This window comes from Trachypithecus francoisi, unplaced genomic scaffold (assembly GCF_009764315.1).
Source record: "Trachypithecus francoisi isolate TF-2019V2 unplaced genomic scaffold, Tfra_2.0 Lachesis_group21, whole genome shotgun sequence".
In the NCBI taxonomy this organism is placed as follows: domain Eukaryota; kingdom Metazoa; phylum Chordata; class Mammalia; order Primates; family Cercopithecidae; genus Trachypithecus; species Trachypithecus francoisi.
The window spans coordinates 18,765,147-18,780,128 of NW_022681467.1; the positions used below are offsets into that span (position 1 = coordinate 18,765,147).

The 14,982-nt window shown below is 39.0% G+C and overlaps 1 protein-coding gene across 1 annotated transcript in view; it reads left to right on the plus strand.

The window, feature by feature from the left end:
* The window catches only part of HAO1 (hydroxyacid oxidase 1), a 60,820-nt gene extending 48,486 nt beyond the window's left edge, over nucleotides 1-12,334 (plus strand). The window contains exons 6-8 of the mRNA XM_033185650.1: nucleotides 7,864-8,022; nucleotides 8,136-8,205; nucleotides 10,075-12,334. Of these exons, the coding sequence (XP_033041541.1) occupies nucleotides 7,864-8,022; nucleotides 8,136-8,205; nucleotides 10,075-10,145 (300 nt within the window). The 3' untranslated portion in view covers nucleotides 10,146-12,334. The remainder of the gene's footprint in view (nucleotides 1-7,863; nucleotides 8,023-8,135; nucleotides 8,206-10,074) is intronic.
* The last annotated feature ends 2,648 nt before the right edge of the window (nucleotides 12,335-14,982 follow it).

A 14,982-nucleotide genomic window follows, 5' to 3' on the forward strand; every position in this document is an offset into this window, starting at 1 on the left:
ATTTTATTATTACTAAAATCAGTCCCTCTGAAAACCTGGGGTTCAGGGTTTTTAAGGATAATTTGGTGGGGAGGGAGTCGGAAACTGGGGGAGTGCTGATTGGTCAGGTCGGAGATAAAATCACAGAGAGTCGAATTGTCCTCTTGCTCTGAGTCAGTTCTTCGTTGGAGGCCACACCACCAGATGAGCCAGTTTATCAGTCTGTGTGGTGCCAACTGATCCAGGTACAGGGTCTGCAAAATATCTCAGGCATTGATTTTCGGTTTTACAATGGTGATGCTATCCCCAGGAGCAATTTGGGGAGGTTCAGAATCTTGCAGCCTACAGCTGCATGACTCCTAAACCACAATTTCTATTCTTGTGACTAATTTGTTAGTCCTGCAAAGGCAACCTAGTCACCAGGCAGGAAGGGAGTTTGCTTTGGGAAAGGGCTGTTATCATCTTTGTTTCAAAATTAAAGTATGAACTAAGTTTCTCCCAAAGTTAGTTTGGTCTACACTCAGGAATGAACAAGGAAAGCTTGGCAGTTAGAATCAAGATGGCGTCAGTTAGGTGAGATCTCTTTCACTGACATAATTTTCTCAGTTGTAATTTTTGCAAAGGCGGTTTCAGTGGGAGTGGGAGAGTTCTGGAAAATGCATCTGCCTGGATAGATAAGGAAGGAGATCCTTGACTATTATGAGTCATTGGGTGTGCACTAGAAGAGCCTTGGCTTAGCAGCAATGAGTCTTACAAAGTGGATTTTATCATGACAAGAAGCAGAAAGGCCAATGAGGTGGCCTTTATAATTACCATAGCCAAGGAAAGAGAGAAGGAGGGCCTGAACTGCAGAGGGACAGAGGGAATTGCTTTCTGCTCCCTACCTTGGTTTCTTCATCTTTTAAAATTTAAAACTTTAAGCTGTAATGTTTTATAATTTGATTTACATAGGCAAAGTAACTGCATCATATAACAAAACTTTATATATCTAAATATATTTACTAAATATATAGATATATATTTCCTATCTATCTATCTATCTACCCATATTTACTAAGTAATGTGGGTCAACTTTCCAGACCACCACCTCTCTCAGAACTGGATGCTTATATGAATATTTTCCCTTTTATCGGAATCCTTCAGTGGTAGTTATTATATAGATAGTTGGAATTGAGATGACCATTTGAGTTTATCCACAGAAGAAGAGTAGAACAAATACTTTAGCCAGCTAGTAGTGGTCTGTTGTTTCATTACAGTAGCAGGTTGATTTAGTGACATTCATAGACCAATTGTGTGGCTGTGATGGCGGAGTAAATGATGTCAGGGAATATTGGGTGTGCATTTTGCACTGAGTTTTTCCTAAAGCACTAATGGTAGGAACCAAGTAAGTCTTTGTACATTGTAGGATTATACACTCACGCCTGTAATCCCAGCACTTTGGGAACCCAAGGCAAGGGGATCACTCAAGGCTAGGATTTCAAGAGCAGCCTGGCCAATGTGTGAAACTCTGTCTCTACTAAAAATGCAAAAATCAGCTGGGCATGGTGGTGTACACCTGTAATCCCAGCTACTTGAGAGGCTGAGGCAGGAGAATTGCTTGAACCAGGGAGGTGGAGGTTTCAGTGAGCCGAGATCCATGCCACTGCACTCAATACTGGGCGACAGAGTGAGGCTCTGTCTCAAAAACACAAAACAAACACACAAAAGATGAAAAGTAATGAAACTGGAAGTTGTCAGCTCTTTGCAACTCAGTTTTGCTCCCAGAGACACACCATTTTCGGTGATATTAGATGTTGGCTGCAGGTAAACAGAGGTGGAAAGTGAAGACCTCCTCCTTGTAGGGTGGAGAGGTTGGTCACAGCACAAGGCTTTTTCTCAGATTTATGACTCGCTTGTATATGGATATGCAGACTTAGTGGGTGGGCCAAACTGTTTTCTAAAAATAAAATATAAATCTACTGAAATAAAATCTAACTAGATTTTAAGGGAAAAATAGCCAAATGGTGTTGCTTGTTTCCTTCTCACTGAGAGAATATGGATACATCTAGAAGGACTTTTGAGTTGTGTTCCCTGAGACTGTTTTTTAAAAAACAATAACTGAACCTAAGACCTGGAACTATAAAAATTCTGGAAGATAACATTGGAAAAACCCTTCTAGACATTGGCTTAGGGAAGGATTTCATGACCAAGAACCCAAAAGCAAATGCAATAAAAACAAAGAGAAGTAGCTGGGAGTTAATTAAACTAAAGAGCTTATTGCACAGCAAAATGAATAGTCAGCAGAGTAAACAGACAATCCATGGAATGGGAGAAAATCTTCACAATCTATATATCTGATAAAAAACTAATATACAGAATCTACAATGAACTCGAACAAATAAGTAAGAAGAAAACAAACAATTTGATCAAAAAGTGGGCTAAGAACATGAATAGACAATTCTCAAAAGAAGATATACAAATGGCCAACAAACATAGGAAAAAATGCTCAACATCACTAATGATCAGGGAAATGCAAATCAAAACCACAATGCAATACCACCTTACTCCTGCAAGAATGACCATAATCAAAAAATCAAAAAACAGTAGGTGTTGGTGTGGATGCAATGATTAGAGATTGCAGATTTACAATGCTGGTGGGAATGTAAACTAGTACAGACACTATGGAAAACCATGCAGAGATTCCTTAAAGAACTAAAAGTAGAACTACCATTTGATCCAGCAATCCCACTACTGGGTATCTACCCAGAGGAAAATAAGTCATTATTCGAAAAAGATACTTGCGCAGGCCTGTTTATAGAAGCACAATTCACAATTTCCAAATCGTGGAACCAACCCAAATGCCCATCAATCAATGACTGGACAAAGAAACCATGGTACATATATATTATGGAATACTACTCAGTCATAAAAGGAATGAATTAACAGCATTTGCAGTGACCTGGATGACATTGGAGACTATTATTCAAAGTGAAGTAACTCAGGAATGGAAAACATCGTATGTTCTCACTGATATGTGGGAGCTAAGCTATGAGGTCGCAAAGGCATAAGAATGATATAATGGACATTGGGGACTTGGGGGAAAGAGTGAGGGAGTGGGCAAGGGATAAAAGACAACAAATATGGTGCAGTGTATACTGCTCAGGTGATGGGTGCACCAAAATCTCAAAAATCACTACTAAAGAACTTACTGATGTAACCAAATACCACCTGTACCCCAAAAACTTATGGAAAATAAAATAAAAAATTAAAATTAAAAACAAAACAAACAAAAACCAATAACGAGCTGGGTGCGGTGGCTCATGCCTGTAATCCCAGCACTTTGGGTGGCCGAGGCGGGCAGATCACCTGAGGTCAGGAGTTTGAGACAAGTCTGGCCAACATGGTGAAACTCTGCTTCTACTAAAAATACAAAAATTAGCCAGGTGTGGTGGCGGGCACCTGTAATCCCAGCTACTAGGGAGGCTGAGGCAGGAGAATTACTTGAAACTGGGAGACGGAGGTTGCAGTAAGCCAAGATTGCACCATCATACTCCAGCCTGGGCAGCAAGAGCAAGGCTCCATCTCAAAAACAAAACAAAACAAACCATAACCCTCCTCTTTGCATGTCATATACATGAGAGGAGATACTTGCTTGAGTTTTGTCTCACACTTTAGAGCAAATTTAAAGCTCATAATGATGAGAGAAATGTGAGAAAGGATTCGGTGTATGGCACAGTACAAAGTTCTCTCAGTGTGTGGGTTTTGCGGTGAGCAGCAAAAGGCTTGGGGGAGGCTGTGGTGTCCAGGTCTCAGTATTTGCACAGAAGAACTTGCTGTACTGCAGATTTTGTTATGTCATAAGTCAGAGCCACGGAGGCAGCATGATGTCATGGGAAGAGCACTGAAATGGAGTCTTGTCTCACCTTTCTTAGGGGATAAGAGCTAAGTGAGTAAGTCACTGAGACTTTTAGCCCAAACATCTTCACAGTATTGTGTTGCTTACAAAAAGAAAGTGGACAACAATATGAATTCTACATTTCTGTTAGGCTGATGCAAAAGTCATTTCACCGTTACTTTTAATGGCAAAAACTGCAATTACTTTTGCACCAGGCTAATATAAATCACAGAATTTGCTTATATGGAGAAATACTTATTATCACTAGGAGTCCTAGAACAGTAATTTAACTTCAGTTCATCTTAATATGTTGCTTCTGAGAAGAGTTATCAGGCCTCTGCTACACCCCAGAAAAACTAAAAAATAAGATCGTATTAAAAATACACTTATCACCTCGTGGTTATAATGTGATCCAGATTGGCTTTGAAGTAATTAGAGAATAACAGGATGGAATCAAATTGATTTCTAAAACACATAGCATTAGATCTTCTCAAATGAGATTCTCTGGAATATTTGATTCCTAAGAGCATTTTTTTTTCAGTTTTGCAGTTTCATTTTGATGCTATCTGTACACAAACTACTTCAAGCTTAGAAATATGACTTTCTTTCACAGTGAAAATTATCAACAACAAAACATTTTTATAGAATAAGCATCTGGGTTGTTAAGTTCTTGGGGATGTTCTGTGAAGTACTACAAGGGATTTAAATTTTCTTCTATATAAACAGTCCATGCAATTCCATCTTGGAGAAACATTTAATGTATCAGCTGGCTTTTGCTGCATAACAAGTCACTCTGAAACTTACTGGATAAATCACAATCATCATTATTACATTCTACAATTTTGTGGTTTGGCAATTTGTGTTGAGATCTGCTGAGTGTTTCTCTGGTCTTGGCTGGACTCAGTCACATGTGTCCGTGGCCAGCTACCAGGCCTACTAGGAGGCTGGCATAGGATGAGCTCTGCAGGGATGGCTCTGCATTGTCTCACATCTTCCAGCATTCTCATGAAGTGGCAGGTCTCCTAGAGAGTAAGTGTAAGCATGCAAGGCCTCCTGAGATCTAGGCTTAGAATGGACATCCTGTCACTTCTCTCATATTCCACTGGTGAAAGCAAATCACAAGTTCAATTCAGATCTAAGGTGTGGGGGAACAGAACCCTCCTTCCTTTCCCTCTGTCCCATAATGTTGCGAGGAAATGAAGATGAAGAGGAAATCATTGCAGCCACTTTTGCAGTTGCAAACAATCAGCAAAATGTATACGGACCAGTGATTTTGTAAGTGGGCTTAGGTTATGGGCAGTGACTTGGACTCTGTCTCCTTTGCGTTTAACTAAGCACCTCTGGTTCCATCTGCTTTTGTTTATTTTAAACTATTTTGATTTGAACAAAGGTTTCCATACCTAAAATGTCAGAAATCAAGAGTATAACAATGGATGCAATAGGAAGATGGAAAGGTGAGAGCTCCTTGCCAGTAGAAGTTGTGTTTGGGGGAGGGGTTGGGGGAGCAAGTTGTGCAGGGAGCATTCTGGAAGAGTGTGACTCGAACACAAATGAGAAAGACTATTCTCTTTGCGAGTCAGATCCCTGTGGGTTTCTTTCTGCATCCCCTACTCTGCCTGACATTAGTGCCTTAAATATACCAGGTCCTTTATAAAGTGTTTGACAAAACAGCAAATAGAGGGATGAATGAGTAACAGTATACAGGGATCTTACCATATTTTACTGGAGATTAACTCCAGTGGAGTTAAGCCCACAATTACTTGCCTGAAGAAGCACTAAGGAAAAAGCTAAAATGAATGATCTCACAGATGTATAGAAAGCTGAAAAGAAGGAAACATAAACATGGCCATAACATAGTGAGTCTGTCTACTGTATTTATTTATCTAATCTGTTTGATCAGAATTATTTTGTGTAATATACACCTAGTAAAAACTGCAGCTATTGAAAGAAAAAGGGGAGGATTGAAATGCCTAGCAATAGATGGAACATTGCTGTTCACAGACACATGAAACACCAATCTGGGCTCTGTTTTTTAACCCAGGATTCGCATTTTTAAATATCTTTATTAGTTTACTTTTAGGCCAGGGTAGGCATTGGAAATTACCTAAACACACTTGATTTGACTGACTTTGAAAATGTGTATTGAACCCAAGCTAGCTAATATTTTTCTTTGGTTCTGGTTTCAAATGGGGAAATATGCTTAATTATAGCTTGCATCATCACTTGGAAATTGTAGCATTTATATGTTGATGTAACTTGCCTGAATGCAAAAAGAGGACTATGTATAGGAAAAGGGACATATGTAAATAGATCCAAAGCATGTTTGGCAAGGCAGAAAAGCCAAAAGGAAAAGAGGAAAATCACATTACCTGCCAAACATTTAGGGGCCACATGCCAAGAGTTACCTTCACTTCCTTCCAATCTGTAGCCCTATTTGGTCTTCAGCCTCATATATAAAACTCTAAGTTTAGCCTCTACAATTTTAGGGTAGAAATGGGATAACCTCTGAGTGATTTCAGCGCAATTATTTCTGGAAAAGGTGGACTTGAGTGTATGGCAGCTTCCTCAGCATACATTTTAAATAGGAACTGTACTTAATTTAGATTTTTACATTTTGGGATGAATGTGGGTGATTTCTACAGATTTCGACCTCTAGCTCACCTTGTAAATTGTTTTCATTCTCAAATGCAGATTCACATTAAAGTAGCCAATTGTATTATTTAATTACTGCCATGTGACACTATAAAATGAACAATCCCAAACTCAGTGATTTAAATCAGCAATCACTTATTTCCATGAAAGTTTGTGTTGACTAGTGTCTACCGATCTAGGCTTGGTACTAGCTAGGTGACTGGTATCCAATTGTCAGCTCCAGCTGGGCTTGGCTGTGCTGGCTCTGTTTCCTGAATATTTATCCTAGGGCCAAAGATGAAGGGGAAATAATACCTGGTGGATGGTCTTCTCATGGCAAATGACAAGGTGCAAAAAAGTAAGTTGGAATACATGAGGTTGCTTAAGGCCTATGCTCAGAAATGACATTCTGCCAGCTCTGCTCACATGTTATCAGCCAAAGTGGCCAAGGCTAAGGTGCAGGCAAGTGCACTTTGATGCCAACCTATGTCCATCATCAATTGCCAATCAAGACCAAGATCTTCATGGTGCAAGTGGTCATATTCCTTAAAAGCAAGAAAAATGTTTTCACAGAGTGTTCTTTAATATACAGTTGGATGCAAAATATGTTGGATGAGAAAATAAGAGACTAAGTTGTTTTATTATTAGTTGCGTTTGCATTTTACACACTGCTTGCACTATTATCTGAGCATAAATTTTAACAATTGACTTGCAATGAGTAATGTTCAGAATAATTTATGTCAATAAAATACTTCTATACTTTATACTTCTATAAAATACTTTTATACATTTTATAATTCTAGCACTTTGGGAGGCTGAGGCAGGCAGATCACTTGAGGTCAGGAGTTTGAAATCAGTCTGGCCAACATGATGAAACCCCATCTCTACTAAAAATACAAAAATTAGCCAGGCATGGTGGTGGGCACCTGTAATTCTAGCTACTTGGGAGACTGAGGCAGGAGACTCACTTGAACTCTCAATATGGAGGCTGCAGTGAGCCAAGATCATGAAACTGCACTCCAGCCTGGGTGACAGAGCAAGACCCTGTCTCAAAAACAAAACAAAAAAAGTTATGGAAGATCAAGTGTTTTATGTTTATAATTTTTTGATGACAATCTTTGAATATAAGAAACAGAAAAAAAGCAAACCTGCACTTTAAAAGAAAAATAAGCTACTCATTTCCAAATTTAGCTGGTGTTTTAGTTACTAGCATTTGTACCTCTCTTCTTTCAGGAGGAAATAATTTTACCATTGACCCCAAACCTACTTGGCTTCTTTCACTCTAAGCCCTAGCTGGATGTGTCCATGGTTTTTGGAGGTGGAGTTGAATGACAATTCAGTGTTAACAGAGTCACATTATTGAACTTTTCTTTCCCCAGATTGATGTTCTGCCAGAAATTGTGGAGGCCGTGGAAGGGAAGGTGGAAGTCTTCCTGGATGGGGGTGTGCGGAAAGGCACTGATGTTCTGAAAGCTCTGGCTCTTGGCGCCAAGGCTGTGTTTGTGGGGAGACCAATCATTTGGGGCTTAGCTTTCCAGGTAATTGGACAAAGAAAGAAATATATAAAATAGACAATTTGACAGTAAAACAAACGAATAAAACAAGTCAGACTAATTTACACAATAGTTCTGTATTTTTTTCACTCGGTTAGGGGGAGAAAGGTGTTCAAGATGTCCTTGAGATACTAACGGAAGAATTCCGGTTGGCCATGGCTTTGAGTGGTAAGACTCATTCTTGTTTACAACTTTCTTTTCTTTTATGATCTTTAAGTCAGGGTCCTTGGTGAAGAGAAGTGAATTTGAAAGAGAAGAGTGTGGGATCATTGAGTATGTTAAATTTGACGTTGACTCCATATCTACAGTTTTGAGGAACTCTGCATGTGCATAGTCTCTAGTAATTACTTAACCTCAATATTTCACAGCTTTATTAGGAGTATTTTGGTGAGTACGACTACTTAAAGGTGGTTGCAACATCATAGTCTTCCTCATCTCATAACACGTGAACACATACATCTACCTGGATAGTCAACAGCTCCCTTTGGACATCTAAGTGGCATCCCAGACTCTTACCTGTCCAAAACTAAGCTGCTAACTTTCCACATTAAACCTGCTCCACCTGCAGTTTCTCCATCAGTTCATGTTAATCCCATAGTTTCAGTTGCTGAGTCCAAAAATCTTCAGTCATTATTGCCTCTTCTTTTCTCTCACACCTTCTTACTCACAGGGGCTCGACCTTCAAAATATAATCAGATTCTGACCTCCCTGTCATCTCCACTGCCACTGCCCTGGCTGGAGCCATCTTTGTGTCTCATCCTGTGGACATTGCAAGTGGGCAGCTCTGTCCTCACGTACCTCCCCTCTCCCAGTCTATTCTGATCATGGCAGCCAGAACGGTTCTTTTAAACATTAATTGAGATCATCTTACTTTTCTGATCAGAAAACCCCGAATGGCTCTTGGTTTACTCAGAGTAAATGCCAAAATCCTTATAGTGGTTCACAAGGCCTCATATGGTTTGACTCCCATCATCTTTCTGATCCCAACTTCTAATAATGTCACCCTTACTTATTCTACCCATGTGACATTTGCCTCCATGATGTCCCTTGACTGTGTGAGATTTTAGCCTTGGAGTATTTGCAACGATTGTTCCCTCTGCCTGGATGCTCTTCCTCCAGATAGTTACATGAAAAACTTCCTCTCATCTTTCGTGTGTTCATATAAATTACACTTGCTTAAAGGTGCCTATCCTGATTACTGTGTTTAACATAGCAATTTATCCTCCACCGATCTATTCAACTTTCAGTTTTCTTTTCCAGTTTTATTTCATGCTTTTTCCATAGCACCTATTGTTTCCTATATATCATCTATCATAGAATTTCCTTTTAAAATTATATGTGTTATATATTGTCTGCTTCCCCTTTAGAACATAAGATGCATGAGGCAGGGGGCTTTGTTGTCTTGACTGCAGTATTTTCAGTGCGTAGAGCAGTGCTTGGCACACAAACAATACATATTTGCTGAATGAATGACTGAATGAATAAATAAATAAATAAGCATTAAAATATTAATAGTGACTATTTCAAATTTGGCTCAGAAAGAACCTGTAGCTAAAAAGAATGGCCGGGAGTTAACTATCAGCTACCCCATGTTTGAAGGTAAAGAGGATTTCCTTTTCTGTAATCCATATGATCTGGATTGTCCCCATAGATAGAACTCCCCAGATAAATGGTCTACTCACTACTGTACTCAGTCTGCAGATAGAGCCTCAACAAGAAGAAAGCCATTCTGTGAATCCTCACTACGCATTTTAATTTGCTACAGACATATCCTAAAAGAGAGCTTTCAGTCACTGACTCTCTATTAAATGTGGCAGAAAGAATATACTCTTTGTGTTAATAAAAATATGTGCCAGTCATTTTGTGTTAAGGACTGTTTAGGTAATAAAAAATGGTCTCATGCCACATAAGATTTGGCAAGCCTACCTTGAATCATAAACCTTACATTTGTCAAATTTTACATTCCTTGGGAAAACGATTACCTGCCTGATTATTATTGCATTCAGTTCATATTAAATGTATGCATTATTTTTTCAGGGTGCCAGAATGTGAAAGTCATCGACAAGACATTGGTGAGGAAAAATCCTTTGGCCGTTTCCAAGATCTGACAGTGCACAATATTTTCCCATCTGTATTATTTTTTTTTCAGCATGTATTACTTGACAAAGAGACACTGTGCAGAGGGTGACCACAGTCTGTAATTCCCCACTTCAATACAAAGGGTGTCGTTCTTTTCCAACAAAATAGCAATCCCTTTTAGTTCATTGCTTTTGACTTTTCAATGGGTGTCCTAGGAACCTTTTAGAAAGAAATGGACTTTCATCCTGGAAATATATTAACTGTTAAAAAGAAAACATTGAAAATGTGTTTAGACAACGTCATCCTCTGGCAGGCTAAAGTGCTGTATCCTTCAGTAAAATTGGAGGTAGCAAACACTAAGGTGAAAAGATAATGATCTCATTGTTTATTAACCTGTATTCTGTTTAGATGTCTTTAAAACAGTGGTTCTTAAATTGTAAGCTCAGGTTCAAAGTGTTGGAAATGCCTGATTCACAACATTGAGAAGGTAGCCCTGGATAGAATTGGAATGGGTGGCAGTAACTGGTGATACTTCTTTGAATGCAGCTTTCCAATCACATCTTTAGTGTCTGAATATATCCAAATGTTTTAGGATGTATGTTACTTCTTAATCAGAGAGAAATAAAGCATTTTTGGGAAGAATATATCTAGTCCATTTGTAACAATATGAAATTTTAATTTTATTTTCTGAACACTAATTGTCTCCTCGTTTCCTTTCTGCATACCTCATTGGTTCTCCTGTACCTCCTACTTCCCTTTCTTTACTCTTTTGATTCTTTACCATTGATAGCCATGTGCAAGGGTTGCTACATAATGTGTGAGGACTATGCCACATTAAAATGGGGCCCCTTGTTCAAAAAGCAAGACAAAAACCTTTTCCTTCCTTCCACAGTTTTTCTCTTAAGCTGTCATGGAGACATTTGCTGTTTCATGTCATGCTTCCTTGGGATTGGGGATACCCACATGGCAAGTAGTAGAGCCTTTCAGGTGCCTGGGGTATTGCCTTGTAACTTGCCTTGATCTTACCTGTGCCCATGCCCAGAACCCTGCTGGGGCTGAAGGGCAAAAATACTAAGCAGAGTGCCTGAGCCAGCAACCAAGAACTCACTTAGCAGACATGGGGAGGTGGCAGGATGGAACAATGTATGATGCTAGGCTCTCAGTGTCCCCAGCACAAGTTCCATTGTTGCATCATGCTTCACTTATAAAACACAAATTGAATGATTACATTATTAAGTATTTCAAGCCAATAACCACAGAGCATCAAGCCCTAAGCCTGAGTCCCCTTTCTGAGCATGGAGCCCTGTCCACCGCACTAGGAGCACACCCATGAAGCCCTATGAAGCCCTGATCACGTGACTTTTAGATTCATTCCCAAACCAAGTATTTGACAAATTGGAGGTGAACTAGGTAGCCAAAGTAATTTTGAAGTTGGTTTTTCATCACCTCTCTGGTTGTTCAACCACTGTGAGGTACTGAATGAAACAATTCAGAGAATCACCACTGAAAATATAATTATTATATTATGTTTTATTATTATTATTATGCTTTATTATTCCCAGAACTCTTCCTCTTTCCCTTTCTCCTTCTAAATGCTAGGACATTCCTAAATATTAGCATGAACACAAAAAGCTGTTTTCTGAAATTATATACCAGTCTGGTAAAAAATTATCACTTAACTTTATGAAAAAGAAAAGTTATCCTTTAACTTTTTCTCAAAATACACAGAATAAATATTTCTATCATATCATGTAATTGTTTTATGCTTTTCCAATTAATATTAATCAATGAATAAGTGTATAATAAGCACCTCTGATTCCCTCGACAGATTCAAAATGCCTTCTCTGTTGGCACAGAATTTCCAGTTTGACTACATCACACTGTGTGATTGTGTGGGCACCTGCTTAAAAGTTGATAACTTCCCAGAAAATAGAGATCTCCAAGTAGTGTTTTATGTAAGGTTTATGCAAGTAACGGTGAGAATGGGGATTACTTGTCTTAATTCGTGAGTTTCTCGTAATTTTTAAGATTCCCTGAGCCACAATAACTCCTTGAATGTAGATTTTCATTTATTTTTTCAAAGTTGGAATATATCTGAATGCTTTTTGTTTGATAATTTTTTCATAATCAAAGATATACAGCTGTTTGCTTTTACTTTTTTTTAATGAGTGATATGGACCCAATTGTAACAGTGCTGAAATAAAAAGTGTCTAATGGTTAAAAGAGGAATAGTGTGTGTTGGTTGTACAATCCCTTCCAAGAGGTTTGAAACTTAGGCTTGATAGATAGAGTTCTTTGAGGAAGCCAGCAAAGTCCTCTCTTCTAGGTTTCTTGAAATATGTTGGGGGGAGGGGTAACAGGGCTTCATAAGGGCCGCCTCTGCCTTTCATATATGTTATTTTATGCATATAGTGCTCTAGAGCAGTTTCTCAAGCTTTAATAGTGCATCAGAATCGACTTCAGAGCTCTTTGAAACAGATTGCTGGGCCCCACACCATGGATTCTGTTGCAGCCATCTAAGTGAGCCAGCTACTGGGTGTGGGCTCCAGGCAGAGAGGCCAAGCCTCACCTTAAAAGGCCAGCTGTTCCTTAGCCAATTGATACTTTTTCATTAAATTTTATTTCTTATTGACATATGAAATTCATACAGCGAGGTGTGTAAGGTGCTGAAACCTGAGTGTATCGGTGGCTACACTTTACATTTACACCTATATGTCTACCTCCCCGATCAAAATATAGAACATTTCCATCATCTCCAAACGTACTCCTTCCGCCAGAGATAAACCTATGCTGATCTCCGTTGTCATTGATTGATTTTCTTTTTTTTCTTTTTTTTTTTTTTGAGACGGAGTCTTGCTCTGTCGCCCAGGCTGGAGTGCAGTGGCCGGATCTTGGCTCACTGCAAGCTCCATCTCCTGGGTTAACGCCATTCTCCTGCCTCAGCCTCCCGAGTAGCTGGGACTACAGGCGCCCGCCACCTCGCCCGGCTAGTTTTTTGTATTTTTCAGTAGAGACGGGGTTTCACCAGGTTAGCCAGGATGGTCTGGATCTCCTGACCTCGTGATCCGCCCGTCTCGGCCTCCCAAAGTGCGGGGATTACAGGCTTGAGCCACCGCGCCCGGCCCATGGATTGATTTTCACTGGCCTTAAACTTTACATAAGTGGAACCATGCAATGTGCACTTTTGTGTTTAGTTTCTTTTGCTTGGCATATGTGAAGTTCATTCATGTTGTTGAGTGTATCAGCAATTAGTTCTGATTATTGCTCTGTAGTAATTCATTGTAGGAATGTACCACAATTTATCTATCTCTTCTCCTTTTCTGCTGGAAGCTGATTCTAACTGATTTTTGCAAAAATGCAAATTCACTGTTATTTTATAATTTTTCAAGAAACGCAAGACATTTAGATTTTTATGTAAAAAAATTTAAATGTTGGACAATATTTAACATTTTGAACACTGAGCAGGTCATGTTAAACATGGACATGGCCCACAAGCCACAAGTCTCAACCCTGAAACATATTTTTCCTCACAGATGTTTTCCTCATGGCTGAAATCACTCTTATGCCCTGACACAGAATCATGCCTGAGACCTGTAGCAGTGATGGGTGCCTGCCAACAGAAATTGCCAGAATCTCCTTTGTTTAAGCTTATTTATATTCAGCTACCTGGAAGAATGTGGGTGTGAAATAAACTTTCTTCTCTTAACGATGCTTGGGGAGCCCAGGTTCCCAGGTCTGTAGGAATGAATTGAATGGTATTGATGCTTCTTAGCGTGATGTTTGCAGACTGCATTTGGGTCATTGCTGTGTTATTCATTTGCTTGTTTATCTTGCCAAAACACTGGCGTTTGTGAAACAGCTTTAGAGGGCTGTGGTGGATTAGGAAAGCATGAAAGGAAGTTGTGGCTTGTTCTCAAACAGAGAGAAAAGACTTTTCTCTTCATTGTAAAATTCATAACTTATTTACTGTCTGATGGACTATGTTGTATGTCAGTTGCATAGCAACAAAATAAAGTTTGCCTGTTTGGGAAAGTCCAAATATTTCTTTTAACATAAAGACGGAAGATGCTTTCTGAACTTATATTTGCCTCAGCGTGCATTCTGTCACATGCCAATTATAGAACAACATCAGGATGAGAGTTTATTTTAGGTAATGTAAATGTTAGCCCAAATGATAGAAGGCTATTATTATATGTTTATGTGATGGGAAATCTCATCTATTCTAAAAGATGCAATTTCCTGTCCTTACCCAAATCAAACTTGAGCAATAGGTGTCTTCTTTCCTCTCTAATGTGGTTGCCCATTGTTGGAGGAAATAAAAAGATACTTTTTTATTTTAAATCCAGTTATCTGTTTGCTTCTCCACTGATACTTTATGCTCTTAGATAATGAGCATAAGTTCTATTGAAAGTTTTCCAGGGCCTTCTAAAAATTAAGAATTGTGTTACCCTGAATGATACCAAAAGAAGAGCTGGAATTCAAGTGAGCAATAGGCTTGATTTTGTTTGTTCCTTTGATTCAGCATCACAGGGGAAAAGAGCCTTGCTTGGTTTCTGTCTTTTCTGGTTAGATCACCTGTCTTTAATGCTCATTTATTTTCAATTACAGTCAACATCCTGAGTCTGTTTCTAACAGTGGAATCTTCCTATTGGTAGAGTCTTTTATGGTAAGATTCTTTACATTGTATGTTAGAGCTTTCTTACTAAACTTACTCAATGAAGATCAAGACTAACCTGCTCAAAAGCACTGGATTAGAATCCCGAGAATCTGAATGATTAGCAATGTGAATTGTTACTTAATCTGAGGACCCTCAGATGCTCAGCTGAGAAATTAGGCTGGCAGCATTTGCTTACCTCTCTGGGTCAT